Source organism: Podarcis cretensis (assembly GCF_951804945.1).
Source record: "Podarcis cretensis genome assembly, chromosome: 1".
Lineage (NCBI taxonomy): Eukaryota > Metazoa > Chordata > Lepidosauria > Squamata > Lacertidae > Podarcis > Podarcis cretensis.
Genome location: NC_137170.1, coordinates 129271267 through 129295476, shown reverse-complemented (window position 1 = coordinate 129295476; position 24210 = coordinate 129271267). Strand labels below are relative to the sequence as shown.

At 46.8% G+C, this 24210-nt stretch overlaps 2 protein-coding genes and 1 long non-coding RNA gene across 4 annotated transcripts in view; 1 reads left to right on the top strand and 2 right to left on the bottom strand.

Moving 5' to 3' along the window:
- LOC307216115 (aldehyde oxidase 3-like) overlaps positions 1–9834 on the bottom strand; it is an 83246-nt gene extending 73412 nt beyond the window's left edge. The window contains exons 1-5 of the mRNA XM_079976015.1: positions 9667–9834; positions 7563–7620; positions 4636–4732; positions 2353–2461; positions 23–149 (exon numbers count right to left, since the gene is read on the bottom strand). Of these exons, the coding sequence (XP_079832141.1) occupies positions 23–149; positions 2353–2461; positions 4636–4732; positions 7563–7620; positions 9667–9720 (445 nt within the window). The 5' untranslated portion in view covers positions 9721–9834. The remainder of the gene's footprint in view (positions 1–22; positions 150–2352; positions 2462–4635; positions 4733–7562; positions 7621–9666) is intronic.
- LOC307220664 lies at positions 3307–4572 on the top strand. Its single transcript, XR_013841024.1, has 2 exons — positions 3307–4404; positions 4438–4572. It is a non-coding gene; the product is annotated as an uncharacterized lncRNA (long non-coding RNA).
- A 7827-nt stretch (positions 9835–17661) lies between the features above and the next one.
- LOC307216107 (aldehyde oxidase-like) overlaps positions 17662–24210 on the bottom strand; it is a 70965-nt gene continuing 64416 nt past the window's right edge. For both annotated transcript variants that reach the window (XM_079975963.1, XM_079975964.1), the window contains 2 exons: positions 21642–21809; positions 17662–21361 (listed from right to left, as the gene is read on the bottom strand). In XM_079975963.1, the coding sequence (XP_079832089.1) occupies positions 21308–21361; positions 21642–21809 (222 nt within the window). In that variant the 3' untranslated portion in view covers positions 17662–21307. The remainder of the gene's footprint in view (positions 21362–21641; positions 21810–24210) is intronic.

The window sequence follows — 24210 nt, the reverse complement described above, 5'->3', positions numbered from 1 at the left end:
TATTTTGAGAAAGCCAGCCTACCATCCAGGCACGCAGTTATCTGATCCATGGTAGGTTCGGGGTTATTTCTTAAGAGCGAATACATAGACATCACCATACCAGGAGTGCAGAAGCCACACTGGGAGCCGTGGCACTTTGCAAGCCTTTCCTGGAATGATAATACATATCTAAATGGATAGTCCATACAAAGAAACATTGACTTCTGGAGTATCACCCTACCTTTTCCTGATCTCCTTTGCCCCCTTATTATTACTATTACTCAGTAAAGTTACTAAAAATGCATCCTGTGCCCAAATTCATGGCTGTAGCAAAGGGCAGAAGAGGCAGAAGTTTTGAAGTGTCAATTGTAGCTTTTGTTCTTTGGCATGGGGCACTCTGTCCTGGCTCCTGCTAACAAACTCTGCCCCCCACCCCATTAAAATTTGAATCAGAAGCATTAAGTCTCATTAAAAGGGGGTGGCACCATTTGACAGCAGCCTGCTATACAAGGATTAAGCAAAAGCTTTCCCCATCCTTCTATATCCATGCTACCTGTAGCTAAGGTAAAGGTAAAGGGACCCCTGACCATTAGGTCCAGTCATGGCCGACTCTGGGGTTGCGGCGCTCATCTCGCTTTATTGGCCAAGGGAGCCGGCGTACAGCTTCCGGGTCATGTGGCCAGCATGACTGAGCCACTTCTGGTGATCCAGAGCAGCGCACGGAAACGCCGTTTACCTTCCCGCCGGAGCGGTACCTATTTATCTACTTGCACTTTGACATGCTTTCGAACTGCTAGGTTGGCAGGAGCAGGGACCAAGCAACGGGAGCTCACCCCGTAGCAGGGATTCGAACCGCCGACCTTCTGATTGGCAAGTCCTAGGCTCTGTGGTTCAACCCACAGCACCACCCGCATCCCTAGCTGGCGATATTTTTGGAGGAGGGCCAGTGACCAAGCTGGCAACGTCCCAGACAGTCACAAGCCAGAAAGAAAAAGAAGTTCTAGAAATGGGTGATCCATTCTCGAAAGCTATAAGTTGGCTCCGCTACTGACACCATGACAACTACTGTTACTACTACTACTACTACTACTAATAGGAAGAAGCAAGCAGCTTGGTTGCAATCTGTTTCAAATTCTGCCATACTCTTTGTGATGTCATTGATACCACTACAGGGTCCCAATCATCTCCCAAGTTCCATCTCCTATTTTCTATTTTGGCTGCTGTGGCAGATATTATGGCAGCAGCAGATTTCTTCTTCCTTCCCTTTTTTGGCAGGGAAATGCAATTTCCCCAGGGTCGCTGGCACACATGCACTCTTCCCACCTTAGATCAAATCTATGCTGTCAGGTGCCATAAGAAAGCGGCAGAGATAGCGCAGGATAGTACGCACCCCGGAAATGATCTCTTTCAGCTTCTGCCTTCTGGAAGAAGTTATGGAGTCATAAAGGCCAGGACTAGCCGCCTAAGAAACAGTTTCTACACAAATGCAATTCTGGTTCTAAACGCAGCATAAGGGGTCTCTATTGTACAGTGGTTCCTCGCAAGACGAAAAGAATCCGTTACGTGAGTCTCTTCGTCTTGCGGTTTTTTCGTCTTGCGAAGCAAGCCCATTAGCGGCTTAGCGGATTAGCGCTATTAGCGGCTTAGGGGCTTAGCGGATCAGCTGTTAAGCGGCTTAGCGGCTTAGCGGATCAGCTGATAAGCGTCTTAGTGGCTTAGGAAAAGGGGGAAAAAGGGGAAAAAACCCGCAGGAACTCGCAAGACATTTTCGTCTTGCGAAGCAAGCCCATAGGGAAATTTGTTTTGCGAAGCACCTCCAAAACGGAAAACCCTTTCGTCTAGCGGGTTTTCCGTCTTGCGAGGCATTCGTCTTGCGGGGCACCACTGTATAGTGTATTTTAAAATGGGGTTTCAGAGTTTTTAGGGGGTTTTGAATGTTTTATGTAGTTTTTCAATTTCATTGTTCTGCATGGGACAATGACAATAAAGATATTGTAATATATATATCGTATATCGTATATCAGAAGGAGGGTGGGAGGGAAGGAAGGCTGTAATGCCAACAGCTGGATAAGGGGAGTGGAGAGGGAAAAGAGAGGGTGGGTGAGAGATGAGACAGTAGGGATGTGTTTTAATTTGTTGGACCTGCCCAGAGTGGCTGGAGGAACCCAGTCAGATGGGCAGCATATAAATAATAATTATTATTATTTAGAAGCTCTCCTCCAGATTATCCAAACCCAAACTGGCCCAAGAAGAACAATGGGGCTGCAGTGCTTGCCTTGGACCGGAGGCAAGCATTACAGGCCACCAGGCTTTTTATACATTCTGAACCTCGGGCAGAGTGAACTTGGGCAACATCTCTTATTTTACTCTTACCTGAATGGGATGGAGCTTGGTTTTTGTACTTCCAACTCCTTCCACAGTAGTTACTGCAGCGCCATACAACAGGCATAATGGAAGTAGGCACGAGTTGGCTGGATAATGTCTTTGAAATGTAAAGGAGAATTTTGAGGACTAAACCACGTTTTTCCAACCCACTAGGGCTATTTTTAGCCATGGATGGTCTCGGGGCTAGCACAATCCAATATGCAGCACTGGACACTAGAACTCGAAATGGTTGCTCCCCACCCCAGAACTACCCATTCTTTCTCAGACTGCATTCTCCATTAACCTATGTATATCAATCGAAAGGTGTGACAGTGAGGTAGAGCTGGTCTTCTTCAACCTTGGGTGCCCCTGGGTGTTAAAGAGGTAAAGGGACTCCTGACCATTAAGTCCAGTCGTGGCCGACTCTGGGGTTGCGGTGCTCATCTCACTTTATTGGCTGAGGGAGCCTGCGTACAGCTTCCGGGTCATGTGGCCAGTATGACTAAGCCGCTTCTGACAAACCAGAGCAGCACACGGAAACGCCGTTTACCTTCCCGCCGGAGCGGTGCCTATTTATCTACTTGCACTTTGACGTGCTTTTGAACTGCTAGGTTGGCAGGAGCAGGGCAACTGGAGCTCACCCTGTTGCGGGGATTTGAACCGTCGACCTTCTGATCGGCAAGTCCTAGGCTCTGTGGTTTAACACGCGTCCCTTGCCCCTGGGTGTTAGTAGACTACAATTCCATCATCCTCAGTCACCATGGATGATGGAAGTTCTAGTCCAAGGGTTGGCAACGTGCGGCCATAGCTGTCAACTTTCCCCCCTTTTTTAAGGAAAATCCTATTCGGAATAAGGGAATTTCCCTTAAAAGGGGGGAAACGTTGACAGCTATGCGTGCGGCCCATGAGCCGGATGCGGCCCAGGAAGACCGTTTTACCAGCCCATGAGCCGCCCGTAAACCGAGCCGCCCACTTGGCAAGTCCCCCGCGCGCTGCGCTAAAGCAGCATGGTGTGGGGACTCGCCGAGTGGCGCCAGAAATGGCGTCTGCACACTTGCAGATACCAGAAATCACATCTGCACATGTCCAGACGCCGAAAATCGCTCCCGTGCAGGTGTGATTTCCGGCATCTGGGCATGCGCAGAAGTGATTTCTGGCGCCGTGGACATGTGCAGACGCAATTTCCAGCATCGTGCTGCTCCAGTCTGGCCCACCAACGATCTCCATGAGAGTGATCCGGCCCATGGCTGGTAAAGCTTGCCAACCCCTGTTCTAGTCCAACAACATCTGAGGGTCCAACACCCAAACTGAGGACCCCTGAAGCCATGGGACCCTTTAATTTTGAAGCACATTCAAAACACATTGTTTACCTCAAAGGATTCTGGGCCCTGTAGTTTACCTCTCACAGAGTTGCAATTCACCACCGTCCTTAACAAACTACAGGGCCCAGAATTCTTTGAGGGAAACAAGATGCTTTGAATGGGTTTTAAAGGTATGGCACGTACATAGGTAAAGCGCTGAGGAGGGACCACAATCACCCCTCAAGAACTCGCGTGGGGGAGCAAAGTTAAATTTTGTCCATGGCAGCAGCCTAGTTGAGCAGGACCTTGATGCTCTGAGGAGAAAAATTACGCCCTGCAGGGCCCTTAACCCTTCAAGGCCGCTGTTATGTACTGAGTTGAATAGGATCCAAAATGCAGCAGTCTGATTGGTCCTAGAACAATGCAGCAGTATGATTGGTCTGCAGGAGCCACCCAATCCAGCTCCAGGTGGAAGGGAATCCGCAACCTGATTGGCCTACAGGAGAATTCCGGAATTGGCCAATCACGTGCAGCCCATTGTGTAAATAATGTATATAAAACAGATACTTTGAGGGGACATTCATTCATTCCTCCTCACCACCATGAGCTGAATAAAGAGCATGAAATCCACTCTTGACTCTGAGTATATTTCAGCCGCCAATGCTCCTCTTCCCCTCAGAGTTTGCCCCTCATCACCCCCTGCTCCCTTCCCTGTTCCCTGTCGGCACCACTGTCAAGTCTGAAGCAAGTTAAAATGGAGGCAAAATGGTGTCTGAAGCAAGTTAAAATGGAGGCAGACAGCCTCTAGGTATTCAGCAGGTCTTTTTTGCACCTTTGTGGCAGATGCTCCTCTTAGCCGTCAGATCAAACAACAATTCCTGGGGTTATTTGTGGGAAAGCTATATATGGCAAGTGATTTTTTTTTTTTTTAATGACATCAAGTTTTGGTGCAGTTATCTGCATGAAGCATCTTTCCCTTCCCTAAGGATACCGTATCTTCTTGGTGTCTGGGTTGTATGTCGATATCATCACTGTGCAAGCCCCACAGCCTCCAATTCCACAGCCATACTTCGTTCCTGTGAGGCAGACTTGTAGTTACAGTGGAGGGTTAAGGAAAATAAGTGCTGACTCCTTGTTTAATATCTGGATTCCCCCCACCCCACCCCGCATGATGTCTTTCACATTACTTTTTATTTCCTTTATGGGGTGGAGGAAAAAGAAAATAAATGAAGAGAAGGCACTTTATCAAGATGATAGCTAAGTCTGAGAAGACATTTTTTATTTTAAAAAAGCCCCTACATTTTAATGAATATTTTTAATTTAACTTTTTATGTAGCCAAGGGCCCCATCTGCACTATACATTTAAAACAGTATTGTACCACTTTAAACTGTCATGGCTTCCCCCAAAGGATCCTGGGCACTGTAGTTTGTTAAGGGTGCTGAGAGTTGTTAGGAGACTCCTATTTCCCTCAGAGAACTACAGTTCCCAGAGTGGGTTAACAATCCCTCTTCCCAGAGAACTAGTTTTTTGAGGGAAATAGAGGTCCCTTAAATAGGGTTCCCCCTGGGAACTGTAGGTTTTTTTAAAGAGAAATAGGGGTCTCAGCACTCTTAAACTACAGTTCCCATGATTCTTTGGGGGAAGTCATAACTGGTTAAAGTGGCATGATCCTACTTCAAATGTATTGTGCAAATGGAGCCTAAGACTGAAGTACTATGCACTGACCCAAGAGTGGGACTTACTAACTATTGCTCTGTTGTAGTTTCTACTGAAATTCATATTTATGTATGGTTTGTTTTCTTTCATGTGACATGTCATGTGCCTTTGTAGTTTAGTGATTGGCTGGACTGAGGTAATCAACAAATCACATTTGAGACAGGGTGCTCGGTTCACACATAACGTCAAACCATAATCAAAACAAACCTAGGTTTGTAAGCCAACAACAAACCATAGTTTAATAAACCACGGTTTAATGTTATGTGCAAACCAGAAGTCCTTGCTTTTGAAAAGCCAAGAGGAATAATGCAGTAGAGCAGTAGAGAATGTAGCACCAAAGAGATGCTGCTGCTCTAGAGAAAGCATCCATAGCAGGGCACCACCAGAATATCAGAAGGAAAACTGCAGATCTTTTGCCCAAGTAGCCCATCCCTTGGAACTGGGACCGGCCCTCCCATGAGGCAAACTGAAGCAGCTGCTTTGGGCGGCAGAATCCCATGTACTGGCACACCTGCAGGTGCCCTGCCTGTCCATGCTGGGGTCATGCAGTTGCGGCTGTGGCTTCCAGTGAGCTCTTGTGAGATCTCTGCAAGATCTTGTGAAATCTTGCGAGTGCTCTCTGGAAGCCACCACTACCACACAAGCCTTGTAAGTGAGGCTATACAGTAGCTTCCCATTTCACCTGAGGGGATGCTGCTCCTGCCTGGAACTTCTTCTTGTCTGCCCCCTCTATCGGCATCCTTTGTACCCAGTTTTATAATCTGATTAAAGCTGGTTTGTAGGGGAAGTATTTACCAAGAAACTACAGGAACAATATGGTCTATGGCTAATGCCATGTGAATATTTTTTTGTTTAAGTTGTGCATCATTACGTCATTAAGTTGGAACTTTATTCTTACTTCAACTTCATGCTGATTTTCTGTGAACCACTGTCCTAACAAGAAAAACAGGTTTGCTCCATTAAAATGTATCACTGCAGAGATTAATCTCACTTTATAAATTGACTTTTGCTTTGCAATATCCTATGCCCCAGAGTGTTTCCAAGTCCTGGTAAAATATTATTTGCAAACTTTTCAATTATGTAGACTCTAGAGCAAGGGTCAGCAAACTTTTTCAGCAGGGTGCCAGTCCACTGTCCCTCAGACCTTGTGGGGGACTGGACTATATTTTTTTGGGGGGGGCAGGGATGAATGAATTCCTATGCCCCACAAATAGCCCAGAGATGCATTTTAAATAAAAGCACACATTTTACTCATGTAAAAACACCAGGCAGGCCCTACAAATAACCCAGAGATGCATTTAAATAAATGCATTTAAATAAAAGCACACATTCTACTTATGTAAAAACACGCTGATTCCTGCACTGTCCGTGGGCCAGATTTAGAATGCGATTGGGCCGGATCCAGGCCCCGGAACACTAAGTTTTAGTAAGTTTCTAGTTCTAAAATATCTATTTATCTTTCCAATGCATGTAAAATTGAATTGTGGAATAGGATGCTTCTAGACTAGGACTTGTAAAAAAAAAAACTTAAGAAACCTGTTGCCAAAGTATAACATTTTTTCACAGAAAATGTAATTTTGGCACATGTTGGCATAGCTGGTTGTACAATGGAGAGTAGAAAAGGATATGTTCCACAGTGCCCAGCATATTCAAAGAACATCCGTGATGGCTATCATTTCTGGGGATGTTTAAATATCTGCCCTTGACAAAAGCTGAGGGGAAAATGTTCAGTCGGGCTAACATAAAGGCCCTGTGTTGGACTGGAATTATTAATTTTGAGATATAGATGACCCTGTTATCTGTTGTATCTAAACCACAGAACTTGGGGGAGTAAAGTATATTTACAGCTGACTCGATGTTTTGTTTTTCAGTGTCCCTTAATCTGCTTTGAATATTGCAAAAAATATATTGCTCACTTGAATTATACAAGGGTTCCAAGTCAATACCAATAGATCTGATTTTGCTATGTAAGAGGTGGAACCATCTGGATTTAGAAGAGTCCCTAAGTCAGTTTGTAGAGTCGAAGGTTGGCAACAAAAATGGCAATGCAACCAGTATTTTATAGTGCTAGTTCTATACCTATACCTAGTTCTGCATACCTCTCATACTTGATTGAACATGGGAGCCGCAGGATACGTCTCAAGAAACGTTTCAAATCGGTAACAGAATAGTTATGCAACGCAAGAGCTTTAAAAGGATACGCCCCTTTCTCAGGTAATTGAGCAGCAGTTCTTCAGGATCAGCAGATTTCTCTATCACCTGCATTAGAAAGGAGAGTCGAGAAACCAAAAAATACACCTTGCTTAAGAGGATTACCTATGCTTTTGATGAGAGGAATTGATATCACATGCTGCTTTTCTTCCGTTTCTCTTACTCAGATACAACAACACAGGTCTTATCAAACCACAAGGAAACTGGAACTTGAGTTCAGCTACTCGGGCTGATGGCATTCCAGGCATTTACTCTGCATCTAAAGTACTCCCATTGCATCTTTTGAAATCTTGATTTATGCCTTGATTTTGAAATCTTGATTTATGCCATTTAGTTTTATTTGGATCCAACATATAAGGTCTGTAATATTTTTTTCTTTTTTCTTTTTTGGAAGCTCTGCCTAACTCTGATGTATTTGTAGAGGAGGAGAACAAGGCAGAAGAGTAATAAAATATATGAATGGATGAATACTGTTATGAATTTGTGGGTGCCAGGCACCTGTAATTCCTGGATCCAGGAAGTGTGAGAATTTAATCAAGGATTGAAAGGTAAAAATGGGTGCTAGACTCTTAATCCTGGGACCCAGGCAAGCTTCCTCATGAGGCCTGGGTGATGGGTCATTAAAAGAATGAAGGAAAGGTAATGGGCCATTAAGAAAGCAAGGAGAGGGGGCTCTGTGCCAGATAGCAAATGATAGCAACTCAGAGTTAGTTAGAATACAAAGCCAGAGTTTGATGTAGAGTTTTGGAGCTGTGATGTGAACTAGAAATACCGCTGCAGGCTCGAAAGCCAGAGGCAGAGCATGATGTTTGATTTCTGCTTGAATCCAAGGCTGCAGCTATGGGAGTAGTAGGACACTCTTGGGGTGTTAATGTTGTGAACCCCTCCATCGTAGGCTAAGGTTGTATATATGTGTAGAGAAACCATATGTCATAAAGACACCATAGTCTCTGCTGTGCCTCATTTCCAAAAGGAAACACAAACCCTGGGCAAGTGCTTCGAACCCCTGGAATCTCTCACTGCTCAGAGATTGGGGTGGCATGCAACAATATTCTATAGCAGCTGAAGGGAACCTTTGGCCCTTCAGATGTTAAAATTAATGAACTTAAATGTTAGTTGAATGCCACCCACTTTTTCCTCTTCTTCTGATAAGAATAAATATAAAATAAGGGCACAATCTAGCCAAGTAACCACTTTTAAACACTGCCAATTTCAACAGGACAGTTTCAAATGGGCTTAACTCTCTCCCACTGAAATCAAAGTGCCTCTCTTATAGTTACCGGTATGTCATATTAGACTTATAGTTGAAAGTATACAAAGCACAATTAGTGCATGCAGTTGTTTTCTTCCTATTTGAAATAACTGCAGAATTCAAGTTTCTAAGAAACATGACACATGTATTTTAATCATTTCCTCATCCTCTCTGGGTGAAATATTTGTAAATGGAGATGTTTTATTGTCTTTGTTCTCAAGTGGAGAAAACAAGAGAAAGTAAACACATGGGTGCATTTCAAGTTTTAAATTGCATGCATACCTCTCTTTTTTTTTCTTTTTTTTTTAGCAGGAAGGGATATTAATATTATTTGATTATATTTCATTAGGGAACCTTTCATTGAATGTCCTTTTTACTTAAGATTGTTGTAGGGCACTCACAGTGAACTCATGCCGAATTTTCGTTTTTAAAGTTTGGTGATACGGTATTGCAACCGATTACTATAGCTTATAGCTATAATAATAGCTTAATCCATTTCCAACAGCATTGCTCTGACAGCTGTTGCTCGATCCTCTTTCATTTTCGTAAGACCTAGGCATTCAAACACTAGAGGAAGTGTCTGCAAAGTTTAATTTAGTGATGTGAAATAAACATAGTTGACAATCCCAGTCAATGGTGGTCAATGAGATAGAGAAAGAAAGTCCCAACTTGTAAACAATGACGTTGAAATGACAGAAGATTGCAGGGAAAAGATGTGTAATTTGTAAGGTCATGAATAACATCTAGAGAACATTTTAAATCTTCTTTGTAGATACAAGAATGTGCCCCTTGTCCTCCCCCCCCCTTTAAAAACACACTAAAGTATTAAAAGAAATCCTTACCTTCCTTCCATTCACAAAAAAAATGAGCTCATCCGATTGTTGGGGATTAGCCATTCTGCCGTATGAAAGCACACCTTCAAAGCTGTCAGATATTAAGCAAAAGGAGGGGAAAAAATACAGATTCTACAGTTGCTTCCACCACCGCTTTGGTCTGTGTTGCCCAGAACCGAGCGACAAATTATATAGGTGAAGAGGAGGAGCCAGAGTAGAATTGGTTGGAAGAGCTCTGTAGGGTTGCTTTTCTTCCTCGCTAATCATAAATTTGATGCATGGTTGTAATAAATTAAGGTTTCTTGCAGGTGGCAGATGCTTTTATACCTAAAGTTTTGTTTTAAAAAAGCAAAAGAACTGGTTGACACAGAAACCATTGTAATCCTCCTAAGCAAGCATGCCTTTCTGTACTGGTCTCCCTTTTCAGTTGAACAGGTCAAAAGAGGACGCAAAGTATTGGAAGACACAAGAGCTACCCACCCGGGAAGAATGGCAGATGCAGGTGATGGAGTACATGGAGCTGGCGGAAATGACCGCCAGAATCCAAGACCAGGGAGAAGAGTCGGTAGAAGAAGACTGGAAGAAATTTAAAGACTATTTATAGAAATATTGTAAAATTAAGGAATGTTAGAAGGATGTTGGAATGAAGTAATGTGGTTTTAGCAGTAATGTTATAAAGGAGTATTTAAAGATGGATTATTAACAGGTGAGAATGTAAAGTTATAATATATTAAGATAAATTAGTAAGATAAAAGTAAAAATGGAAAGGATTTGCTGAAATAACTAATTGAACTAGAATACAAAAAAGGGAGGTGTGAGGAGGTCAGGGAAACAAGTAAATGAAAGACAAGATATGGAAAGGTTGGTTTGTTTTTAATTGTTTTTACTTTATTGTATTTTGTATTTTTGTTTTTCCCCCTTTTTTTCTTTCTTTTTATTCTTGTAACTTTTTTGAAACTTTAATAAATATTATTTTTTTTTAAAAAAAAAAGGTCAAAAGAGGAGATGCCAGTGGAATTTTAGAGGGAAAGGAACTCAAAAGGTGGGGTGCCTGCTAATGAGAAAGCTCTTCCCTCACATTGCCATAGAAGTGGGCTTTACCTAAGGATGGCAAGACTGGCCGATCTTGACAAATGTGCAGGTCAGTACAGCAACAGGATTTCTGTCAGTTGTCCTGGCCCCAAACTGTATAGGCTTTTTAAGCCAATGCAAGTAACTTGAAGCAAACAAGCATTGAGTGCAGTTCTCTCGAAATTGTTTGCGGCAGGTCATACCGATGAAAAGCCTAGCTGCTGCGTTCTTCATACTTCAATGGTACCTCCACACAGAGCACGTTACAATAGATCAGTCTTGAAGTTACCCATGTGTGAATCACTGTCCAGGAAAGGCCACAGCTGGAGAACCAGTACCAAGCACTCTTGGTATGCATATAGGTAGCTAGTGCATTTTTTAAAAAGTGTTTTTGCAACAGGCCACTACAAGTTGAGGCCTAGCAGCTACAGTCTGCACTAATTGTAGCTTCTGAATCAACTTCAAGGACCAGGGAAATCTACTTTATGCAACTGTTTGGTGTTACCTCATTTAGCCACTAAGTACACGCGGCTTCATAAAGAATGTCTTTATGTGGCTGTTAAGTTGTGGGTTGACATAGCAGACGACACAGCGATTTCTCCAAGTAGCTCTTTATTTCGTAAGCTGGAATAGAACTAACTGCAAACAGCTCAGCCGGCCTGCTTTTATAGGCAGCCAGCTGTCAACATTGTAGCAACAACAGCCCAGCGTTTCCCGCCTAAAATAACTGACGTGGACCTGAGTGAAAACTATCTACAGACCTGAGTGAAAACTATATACAGTATCCCCCTGCTGGCCCAGGGTGAAACTTCACTACATAACACCCCTCCCCACCGAGATAAGGCGTTAGTTACAATCGTAATGGTTTCCTTATATACAGCACTACGCGTAATGGTTCAATTAGGCACAAAAGCATATCGGTTACATTTCCCATACTTAGACCAACAGTGATACATGTCCAACAACATAGTCCTTTAAATAAGTTGGGCGCTTGGAAACTCTGCCAGACCGCCGGGGACTGGTAGCCAAGTCCAGAGGGCCACACAGTTCTTGCTGAGGCTGTGGTGCGACCCTAGGTGGCGTTGGAACCAACTCCCCTGGATCCGCTGCTGTGGGTGGAGCCTCCGCAAGTGGAGTGCTCTGAGTCTGTGGTAAGTCTGGCAGACCCTCTGAAGCGGCTTGGTTCGGCTCCACGCTGGCAGTTTGCGAGGGAGGTGTAGGTGGGGCCTCGCCATCTGTACGTGTCTCTTCTTGAGCCGCAAACGCAGTTGGGGGCACCACGGTAGTGTCCAAGTCCCCAACCCTGCGCCTAAGCTGGTCTATGTGCCATCGCCACAAGCGTCCGTCTTCGAGTGCCACCTGGTACGAGCGAGGTCCAGTGACTCCCACTACTGTGGCTGGCACCCAAGGAATGTCCCCCACATAGTTCCGGGCAAAGACCTGGTTTCCTGGGACAAATGACCGTGGCGCGTTGGCACAGCCTGGGGGTTCAGCCACGGCAAAGCCCGGGTGTAGCCGGTCGAGCGGTGACCTGAGGCGGCGGCCCATAAGCAGTTCAGCAGGACTCCGCCCTGTGGCCGCATGAGGGGTGATGTGTTGCACAAACAAGTATTCGGCGACCCGCTCGTGCCAGTCTCCCCGGTCCAGGCGCGCCAGTGCCTCTTTTGCCGAGCGCACCAATCTTTCCGCTTGCCCGTTGCTGGATGGATGAAATGGTGCCGTTAGGGCATGGCGGATGCCCAGTCCCAAAAGATTCCGCTCAAATGTGCCTGACGTGAACTGCGGTCCGTTGTCAGAGACAAGGACATCAGGACACCCATGCGTTGCAAACAGGCCTCGCAGCACCCGGATGACGGCCTCGGTAGTGGTGGAGGGCATCAGGGCGACCTCCAGCCATTTGGAATAGGCGTCCACCACTACCATAAAGGTCCGGCCGTGAAAGGGGCCAGCCAGATCAATGTGCACCCTCGACCAGGGTGTCTTTGGCGTCTCCCAGGTGTGTCCCTTAGCTGCCGGTGGTGCAGGCCTCGACTCTTGGCACGCTTGACAGGCGGACACCCAGGCAGTGATGGCATCGTCCATATTAGGCCACCAGACGTGACACCGAGCCAACGCCTTCATTTTGACAATTCCCGGGTGGCCAACGTGCAGAGCCTCCAGGACGCGCTGACGGAGTCCCTGGGGAATCACGACGCGGTCTCCCCATAGCAGACAGCCGCGATGAGCTGAGAGTTCATGTTGTCTGGTTGCGAAGGGCTGGAAGGGCTGCTGGTGTGAGTCTGCAGACACCAAGACGTCATCAAAATATGGTACCACGCCCGGAAGCCCTTGCAGGAGACGCTCCATAAGGCTTTGGAAGATGCCAGGAGCCACACTCACCTCGAACTGCAACCGGCGGCAACGGAATGCCCCCCGGTGGGTGACGATCGTCTGGGCTTCAGCAGTGGCATCATCGACGGGCAGTTGTTGATAGGCTTGGGCAAGGTCCAGCTTAGCGAAGACCTTACCCTCACCCAGGGAATGCAGCAGGTGTTGGACAACAGGAACCGGATAAGCGTGCTGCTGAAGTGCCTTGTTGATCGTGCACTTGTAGTCAGCGCAGATTCTCACTGACCCATCTGGCTTGACAGGCGTGACGATGGGGGTTTCCCACTTGGCGTGGTCAACCGGCTCCAAAACTCCTTGGGCGATCAGTTTGTCCAGTTGTTCGTCCACCTTAGCCTTGAGAGCAAAGGGAACCCGGCGTGGCTTTAGCTTGATGGGGGCGACTTGTGGATCAAGGCTAAAGGAGATGGGCGTACCTGTATATTGCCCCAAGCTGCCATCAAAAACCTCGGCAAAGTCTTTGACCAAACCCTCAGTCTCTGCGTTAGAGATGCAGTTGATGCCGGTGACTTCCAGGCCGAGGGCATCAAACCAGTCTAGCCCTAGGAGGCTTGGCCGCTGACCTTCGACCACCACCAACCGGAGCAGGCCCGAAAAATCCTTGAAGGCGATCCGGAACCGGCCAACGCCTACCACGGGAATGTCGTTTCCCTGGTAGTCTCTCAGGTGTACGCGGTGAGAGTCGAGTTGCCTTTTGGACACTCTGGGTACCAGTCTTTTGATGGTGCTCCATGACACGATGGACAGGGCAGACCCAGTGTCGATCTCCATGTCACATGGAGCTCCTTCAATGAGCACCGTGACGTTCAGCTTGCGTTGCGTAGGCGAGTCGGTTTGGCCAATCGTGGTTCCAGACGGGCAGTGGCAGTTGGTGAGAGCGAAACAACTTTCCTTGGCAGACTGGAGTGAAGACTTGGACTTGCGAGTCGATGAAGGGGGGGTGTCAGACGGAGCCGATCGGCAGACCTTAGCAATGTGGCCCCTTCTGGAACACTTCCTACAGATGGCGTCTCTGAATCGACACTTGGCACGGGAATGGTTGCCTCCGCAGCCGGCACATTCCGGTTGGCCCTTGGACTTCTGTTGGAACTTCCTGCGCTCCCGCTTTGTCTGGTGCACGTCATCGTCTTCACTGGAGGATGCCTCATCACTGCTGGCCTCTTCGTGATGCACTGGAACTGGCTTCCTAGCAAGACGCGGGCTGCTGGACTTGTGGATCTCCTGGGTGGAGCGTTCAGCAGCTTCTGAGGCCACAGCCTCCTCAATGGCTTTCTGTAGCGTGAGGTCTGGCTTGGCGAGGAGACGCCGTTGCAGATGGATGTCCCGGACCCCGCAGACAATTCGATCCATCAGGGCATCGTCTAAGTCTCGGAACTCACAGTGCATTGCAGCCTGTCGCAGGGCGGTGGTGTAGTTGTTGATTGACTCCCCCTCTGCCTGGTTCCGGTGGTAGAACGCATGGCGGGCGGCAATCTTGGACGGCTTTGGTGCGTAGTGGTTGCGGAGCTTCTCTTGGATCGTGTCCCACGGTGTTGCCTGGACTGCTTCAGGCGCAACCAATGCTCGGGCCGTCTCAAACACCTCAGGCCCACAGAGGCTGAGGAATAGGCCCCGCTTCCGATCCTTTGATACTGCTGTCAGCTCGTTGGCTTGGAGGTAGCAGTCGAACCGAGCGAGGTAGGAGTCCCATGATTCAGAGGCTGGCGCAAACGGTGGTAGAGGCACAAGTGAAGCCATGATTCCGATGCTGGCGTGAAGGGCGATGGATGGAACACAGTGCTCTTAGCCAGAACAGTCAGCTCTGAATTGGTTCTGTCCAGTGATTCCGCTCAGTGATTTCGCTCTGTGATTCAGCTCAGTGATTCAGCTCAGTTCAGAGGCTGGCCGCATCTGGCTGTGCTCTGATGTCCATCGATCCCATCCTCGTCGCCAGTGTTAAGTTGTGGGTTGACATAGCAGACGACACAGCGATTTCTCCAAGTAGCTCTTTATTTCGTAAGCTGGAATAGAACTAACTGCAAACAGCTCAGCCGGCCTGCTTTTATAGGCAGCCGGCTGTCAACATTGTAGCAACAACAGCCCAGCGTTTCCCGCCTAAAATAACTGACGTGGACCTGAGTGAAAACTATCTACAGACCTGAGTGAAAACTATATACAGTATCCCCCTGCTGGCCCAGGGTGAAACTTCACTACATAACACCCCTCCCCACCGAGATAAGGCGTTAGTTACAATCGTAATGGTTTCCTTATATACAGCACTACGCGTAATGGTTCAATTAGGCACAAAAGCATATCCATCATAGGTTTCTATGGTCCTCGCACCGTGCAACAGCGGTGAATGCCAGTAAGATGTCTATGCAAGCCATAATGTGTTTCTTTATAACAAGAGGTAATTCACATATCCCCTCTGCCCTCAAGGTCTTCAACGCCAAAGTTATAGCTCAGTTGCTCTATGGAATTCCAGTTTGGCTGCCAGGACTTATCCAGCTGGTAGAACGAGTGCAGGCAGCTTTGCTTATTAAAATTTTTGCTGTCCGACGTGGTGTACCCCATGCAGCCTTGTGTCTTGAGGGAGGTCAACACAAGGTAGAGACCATAGCATGGGCGAGATTTCTTACATGCTGGTTAAACATCTGCCTCACAACAGATAAAGATCCTCTCCTTAGTGATGTTTTGCTAGATCCCTTTCTTTCCCCAGGGCTACAATAGTTTAACATAAAGGTACAGCAACTTGGGCTGTCAGTGGAATTTTTGCAATCAATGTCCCCACCATCTGCCAAGGCTATAATAAAAACTAGGTTGTGGGACACTGAACGCCAGAACTAACAGCGGCAGCAGAGAAAACATGTTCCCCTCTTAACTTTCAACTTTCTTGGGCATCTGAAATTAACCACAATTATCTTGGATTTTTGTTTAATCCTCAAGAAAGGGCATTTTCGCTGGCCAGGTTTAATTCAAATCCTTCAAACCTCCTATGGGGAAGGTTCTCAGGAATGGTGGAAGGAGAAAGAATTTGCCCATGTGAAGACCGTCAGGTGGAAACTCTTACACATATGGTTCTTAAATGTAAATTACATGTTGATCTCCACCAGCAGTTCCTAGCTTAACTCTGCATCCCCAAATGGAAACCAGAGTTAGAGGTCATACATTTTCTATTATTGGGGAACAATCAGGAGCTCACCAAGTTAGTGGCTAAATATCTTTAACTGGTTTTTTGTTGTCGAAACACATTGCAGACGTCTGACCTCCCTGGAGACCTAGAGATGTAATGTTAGGCTGCTTTGCCTCTTTCATTTGACAAATGTTTTGTGTCACTGGGAAGGCGGGAATTCTGTATTGATTTGCTATGGATGTTTGTATGTGATGCCAATAAAAAGTTTGATGATGAACTTCAAGGACAGTCCACACAGAGTGCATTACAATTTTCCACTTCTAAGGTTACCAGCCAGAGCCGTAGCTAGGTGATCTTGCGCCCCTGGCAGAACAGTTCAGATTGCGCCCCCAGCCACGAACAAATTAGCTCTTCTTTCTGCCTCTCCTCCAACCCCCCCTTCAATTCCTCATGCACTTTACCTTGTAGTGAATTCTTTTTTGTAAGGAGTTCTGATTGAAGGCCACCAAGATGAGGAAGGTTGACCTAGATGATGGTATAAAGGTGTCTCCCCACTTACGCGCAGGTTACATTCTAGGCCCCTGCCTGCATAAGTGAAATCGCATAAGGTGGGCAGCACCCCACTTTAATAGGGAGAAGGGCATGGGAGCCAATTCCTTGGGGCCAAGGTTCCTTCACCCCCCTAAAATATTTGAGGAGCCCCCCACCCCCCCAGTTAATGGGCATTGCCATTCACATAGTGTCCGTGTGCTCCGTCTTGTGATCGATTATACAGGGCGGTGCTTACCTGCCCACCCAATGTATTTTATTCAAGTTGGCACCCTTGAGGAAGGGTGGGAGAAAGGAGGGGGGGAGTGACTCTGGAGTAGGCAGGCTTTGAAGTTGGTGCGGGCCCTTTTCCTTGTCCTGCTTGGCCGCACGCAGGGAGCACTGGCTGGACAGGGTCTGGCTGGCGGGGGGTCTTGGCAGCTGATTTTGCATCCCCCTTGCCTGCGCCCCTGGCAGGGGCCCACCTCGCCACCCCCTAGCTACGGCCCTGTTACCAGCAGTATTTGGATCACTGTGGAAAGGCTCTCCATGTCCAGGGATAGCAATAGCTAGCAAATCTGCCGGAGATAGTAAAAGGCACTGCTTGTGGAGGCCACTTGAGCCTCCAAAGACATCTGTAGGAGCACCTCCAGGTTATGCACCTGTCCCTTCAAAGGCAGTGCAACCCTGTCCAGAACAGCTAGCCTCCCCAATTCTTTGACTTGAAACTACCTATCCATGTTGCGTAGTTCCTGGGATTATACCCACGGTAGGATCCGGGTTGACAGAGATGGGAAAAGGTATCAACATTGCATATTTCATTCCTCCTCCGAAACATTTGACTCTATAACCACCCTCTGCTTAACATGCCCAGCACTTGTGGGCGGTTTCAAGTAAAAGATCAAAAATGGAAGCTTACAAAGTTTATTTAGGTAATAGGACTTTGAGGTACATCTGTCCACACTAAAACAGAATGGGACCTTTTGTTCAACAGAAATGAATACCAACAGTTGTAGTGATCACATAACCTTAACAAGCTTGATTAAACCAGCAAACATTTTTCAGACTTAGGGTACTTACGGATGACCAGGTTATCATTCATTTTGATTTGTTTGCACAAAATTTCTTGAGGTTATACACTATTAGTTGATACTGATTTGTGTGGAAATTCTAGTACATCACATCAAGCAATTGTAACCCTACATTTCCCAGTGCTTCTTCCCAACACTTTCCTTGGGAAGCGTCATTTAGAGGGAGGAGGGTTTGTTGCATAAGAGTGCCAAAAACACTTTAATTTCGCAACCCAAATTTGCTACTTGCGACCAAATTCCCCCTGCAAAATAGCAAGTCAGGAAGTAGAATACCTTACATGCAACCATGCCAACAGATTTTTGCATTTTTCTACCAATATTACAATAGTACAATGAATGATATGCACTGTACTTCTTGCTTGAATTTTTCTTTGCACAGAAATGCTAGTCTCTCATTAAAGAGCCTGCTGGATGAGGCCAATGGCCCATTTAGTCCAGCACCCTGTTCTCACAGAGGCCAACCAGTGCGAGAAGCACGCAAGCAGGATCCAAGCATAAGAGCCCTCAGTCCTTCTGCGGTTTCCAGCAATAGGTATTCAAAATACCGTATTTTTTGCTCTATAAGACTCACTTTTTCCCTCCTAAAAAGTAAGGGGAAATGTGTGTGCGTCTTATGGAGCGAATGCAGGCTGCGCAGCTATCCCAGAAGCCAGAACATCAAGAGGGATTGCTGCTTTCGCTGCGTAGCGATCCCTCTTGCTGTTCTGGCTTCTGAGATTCAGAATATTTTTTTTCTTGTTTTCCTCCTCCAAAAACTAGGTGCGTCTTATGGTATGGTGCGTCTTATAGAGCGAAAAATACGGGTAATACTGCTTCTGACCATACAGACAGAGCACAAGTCTATTCTACATTTGTTCAATCCTCTTTTAAAGGCTTCCAAGTTGGTGGCTATCACTGCCGTTTATGGGAGTGGGTTCCAGAGCTTAACTATGCGTGAGGTACTTCAATAAGCATCGTTGAATGTTTCTAGTGTTATGAGGGAGAAAATATTTTCTCAATCCACTTTCTCCATGCCACGCCTAGTCTTATAAAATCCTATCATGTCACACTACTTACTTGCCTTCTCTCTAAACGAAAAAGTCCAAAATGCTTTCCTCATAGGAAAGCAGCTGCAGCTCCTTGATCATTCTGATTGCCTTTTCTGAACCTTCTCCAACTCTCATCCTGCGCATCATCAGCTTTTTCTGTTCTTCTAAACAAGATTCAAAAAGGTGTGAAATTATATCACTGCACCTGTGTACTTGGGCTGCTTTCAGACAGGTACTTATTGATGGGTGTTCCTCGTGCAGTTTCCCCCCACAATGTCATTGGCATCAAAATGCTAGACTGTATATTCTCCCTCCTTTAACCTGCATTTACCCTGGGGGGGGGCTCCTTATTAAAAAAACCCAAAACTGTTAACAACAACCCAATTGTGATTTCTGAACAACCTACTTACAACATTAAGTCCCCGCCCAGAAGCCCTCTGTAAGATTTAGTTCTGCTTTGGGTGAACGGACAAAAAAAGGGAGGTGCCGCCAAACACAGAATCTTTCTTCCAGCTTTATAATACATAGCACAATTTGTCCAGGGTCCTCACATCGTTACACTGTGTGCTTCCTGGCCCACACCAGCCAATCCTGTGAAGCATGGAAAGGCACAGCTCAATGACATGAAAATACAGGACAAGTTGTACCAGATGGCACAGAGGGGAAAACTCACAACACTGCCATTTCCATATTGATCCAAGGTGCATGCAAGGGTGTGGGTGCAACCGCACATACACAGCATTGGTTAAGTGAAATGCAAAACCCAGGGAAAAGGGTGTGAGGACAAGGACTGTGAGTGACAGCAGAGATGGAGAACCTGGGGTCTCCAAGACCAACCATATGGTATGGTGGCATGTGGAATCCAATAACATTTGGAGGGGTACCAACCCTGGATCTCTGGGAGTCCCAGGAACTGCCATTCTCTTAGCCGGAATGAGTGCAACTAATCTTCCTCCTCTTCCTCCTCCTCCCATTAAATTCTTTGCCACTCTATCACCCATGAGCATGGAAGGGATTATTCTTATTTTTATATTGCACATCTCTAATTAAACTTGTTGAGAAATTTCTGAAAATAAATTAAAGTTCGGTGAAGTGCAAGCCAAGTGATTCAGTCTTCCTGGCAAAGCTACACACAAGAGAGTAACAGCGTAAGTGGGAAGCAATATTACTTGTAGGCTTCATTACTTGTGCACCTGCATGCTTAATCAATTTTAATCCATGCTGTAGTTTAAAAAGGTGTGACAACAAGGCACCTAATCAAACAACAGATCACTCCTCAAATTATTTCCTTTGCCTTTCAAGAAATAATCTGCATGCTAGCCTTAGGAAGTGGCATATGCATCTTTTAATGTGCATGATTTTTATTGCCTAGTGCTTGATATTCTGGAAAGACAGCTTATCTTACACAACACAACCGTCGCAGGAGATAATGCATGCACCAGACGTCTAAGATGCACAAAGGGACTCTTGTACCTTTTAACAGTCAGCAGTCATTAAACAATGCTGTCTCACACCCTGAGGATGTTGTCTGATGCCCCGAGCAATCTTTCATGCACACCACTGCACAGTAGGTTTCCTAAAGCCAAAACCAGCTCAAGATTTATTTTACCACAGACCTTGTTCAAAGTAAATAAAGTGGATCAATTTGAAATTCGCACTTCAAAGACAACAGCAGCAGCAGTAGGCAGATGCTCAGTGGCAGCCAATCCTGGCATGTGGGAACAGGGAAACACACAGCATAATGAGACGAGGAGGATGCAAGGCAAGTTCGGCTACCAGCAGCCTTCGCCAACCCAGATGTTGTTGGACTCCCAAGTCCTTTCAGCTCCAGCCATTATAGCCAATGGTCAGGAATGATGGGAGATGTAGTCCAAAGCATCTCAGGCTCACTATGTCGGGGAAGGCTGAATTAGATATTGCTGGAGGTTGGGGGAACTTTGTACATGTTTTTCTGTAACATTTAGTAATACCTTGAAAAACTGAGGGAAAGAGGTGTGAAAGAGGCAGAAGACGGATGGAAAGGTGGTTAGAGGTTGTAGGGCACTTAGTAGCCAGAAAAAAGGAGGGGATGGTGAAATAGGACCCTGGGAGAGGAGGGAGAGTAGACTGGCAAATGAGTTAGAGAGGCAGGAGACCCCTGGATCTGCTGAGGGAGCTCCATGAAGGAGACGGAGTATGTTAGCACTAGGAACCTAGCAAAGCAGATAGAAACAACCACCAAATGTTTAGGCCTTGAACTGTAGCAGCCTAGTACCGAAAAGTGTGAAAATGGTAGGAGACTCTCATGTAAATGAATATGAAGCCTGCAATATAATTCCCCACAAGAAAGCAACTACTGAACTAAAATGAACTGCATTTGTCGATAAAGCACTGGAAGATGTTGAGTTGAAGAAGTTAGCACTTCATGGCACTTTCTGCACATTCCTGGTTCTTCTTCAAAGGGAGATTTCCCACGAAACAGTGGACTTGCTTTTTTCATCCTTTGGGATCTAGAAAAATGAATAAATAGTAAACGGAACAATCAGTCTCGAAGAGTCATTGCTAAGGCTTGTTGCTAAATCAGTTTGGATTTCTGTGAAACTGATTCAACAATACCTGAAGGCAACGAGAGGAAGGAGGCACAAAAGATTTAGGGTGCCATTAAGGACAGACAGACAGACAGACCAGAAGATGCTACGTCCTGATTTTAATTTAAGAGTAACCTATTCCTCATCCTGACAGTCACAAGAGAAAGAAGAATTAGGCACCAGATGCATTAAAAATCTTTACCATCTCCGTAAATTGGTCACCACAGGCCATTCGCACTCGTTCAGGAGTCAAGGGGCTGTTCAACACAAAGTCTGATGGCAATCCTCTTTCCTTCCTGGCAGCAGCCACTGCATCCCATATTGCAAAGAAAACAGAGCTCCCCAAGAAAAGTGCCGCTTCACCAAGGCCCTGCCAAAAGCAGAGACAAAAGCAGTGAAATCATGTTGAGGCATTAGCAAATATTTCACATCAAGAACCTTTCAGGGAGCATCTCTGTCCGCACATGAAATGAGTTTTGTTTTCTCATTGTGTGGAAACAAGACCCAGCATCTGACACACTCTTAAGAGCTTGGTGGCATCAGCCTTTGTGGACTCACTTGGGCCAGCAGGCAGACCTTACATGAGCCAGCACCTTCATGTGGCTGATGTGAGAAGCCACAGGAACCTACTGCATAACACCTCCCTGTGGCTCCAAGCTTAAGGGGGGCCTTCACGATGGGGCCACTAGCGGGCTTTCCAAGTGTCACAGTTGCAACGGTGTCTACCTGTTGCTCATCGGTGGAGAAGGAGACAGCTGTATATCTAACAAGGGTCCTGTGGCAGCCTTTCTGAGAATGCTGACGGCAAACTCTGGGTTATTTTAGAAAGGTTTTTCACCTATTCTGAGTGGTTGCTTTAAAAATATATGTGAAAGCATGAGCTTATATCCACATGTGTGCACATGCAGCTTTTTAATGACTAATCAAAATGAAAACAAACAATGTGAGGCCGCACCTCTCTGCCAGCAACGCACTGCTGCCATTCAAGAACATATTTTTCTTGTGTCCTAGTCGGTTCACAAAGATTGCTCACCATATTCCAAAATGGTGGCAGCCGCAACTGCAGCCTATCACGGATGCTGGAGAGCTGAGGGCAGTGGGAAGAGCAAACTGCCCATGCAGCTGGCTGATGTTACAGGCTAGGAATCTGTGACTGTTATTATTCTGCCCCTCTCATCTGAGCTTGGGTTGCCACTATATAGCTCCCCCTCGTCTGTGTTTATCCTAAGATGCAACATCTGTCCAGTTCCCTGGAACGACGTGTTTCATTTTACATGCCACAGTTTTTACATCCAAAAGGCCAAAGGTGAAAAGCCCTTTTGAGCGTCAGCCCAATGAGATCAAGATGTGGATGGACACAATTGGTGTCACCTAATATTAGTGCTTTCCAAGGGGCTCGTCAACTTGGGAAGGGAGCCCATCTAGGAGAAGGAAAACAGTGATCATAGACCTAAGGATGCCATGTGGGAAATCTTTGGAAGAAGAAAAGGCTAAGGAGTAAACCCTGCACAAATCCAGAGTGGAGCCCCTAAAACAGTTGGATGTACAGTATGCCTCTTTCCGGCAACTCCTGCAGTCAAGCTGGTGCAAAACGTATTTGTCAGGGCTGCCCGAGGTCCCATCTCACAAACGACCAACGCCAGTCCGTTGTTATATACAAAAGTCTTTATTGAAACGCAGTTTCGATTTCAAAGCCGCGGCGTGCAGCCCTACGTCTTAAACCCTAGACCGCTGAAGCTCCGTCTGAATCTCCACCCCCCAGACACCAGTTTAAGACTCTAGCCTTGCTCCACCTCTTCCTTTGCTCTTTCCTCCTCTGGGTCCGCCTGTCCGCTGGGGTCTTGCCCTTTCTAGACTCTTCTGACGCTGAGTCCCCTGAGTCTTCCCCCTTCCTCCGGCGGGCTTTAGGACCTGGTTCCCAATCCGGGTTACCTGCTGTGCCACGCGCCTGTACATTTGAACTTGGTGCGCGCGCCCAGCCGGCAACCTTCCTCCTAATCGTTACACTGCTCCTGTCACTGCTTCCCCCTTCAGAGAGGCTAGCTGGACCTGACTTCCCCTCCGTTCCCTCACTCTGCGATGGAGGCGTGGCCAGCCCTGATTCATCTTCTCTCCCTGCTGGAGGAGAAGCTGGTCCTGATACATGGGACTCTTCCCCCCCACTACGCTCTGGTGGAGGAGCTGGTCCTGATCTCTCGCTGCTGCTTTGGGAGTCCCCGCTGGCCCCTTGCTTCTGGTGTGTCCCCCCTGGGACCCCCCTTGCCCTGGCCGTCGGCGCCCCCCTCTGGGAATCTTCTGATTCGCTGGAGAAGCTTATGGAATCTCTTGGGCCACTCTCATACTCCCCTACGCTGCCCTCAGATTCTTCCCCTTCGCTCTCCATTTCCTCTCTCCCCTGTGCCTCTGCTCCTGAGCCCCTGACATCCATCCCCCCCTCGAAGCCCCCCCTTCCCCCCTCCCCCTCTTCGGGTGCGGGTTCCGGGTGCTCCAGTGCTGTGGGGGTGAGTGCGGGATACAGTTCTTCCCTCCTGGTGTTCAGCCCGCCAGCTGGATCTGGCCAGTCCGTAATGGGCTCGTCGACGTTGATCTCCTCTGCTTCCATCTCTCTGCAGCTGTGCTCGAACCCAGGATCCTCCCTCAACGCGTCCATGTCCCTCTCTCCCCCTGTTGCCTCGGGTGATGCTGCGTGTAAGGGCCCCCTCAGCAGTTCCCTGCTCCACCCCACCTCTGGTTGAATGTCCCACCAGTAAGAGCGGTCTGTGGCAAACCCT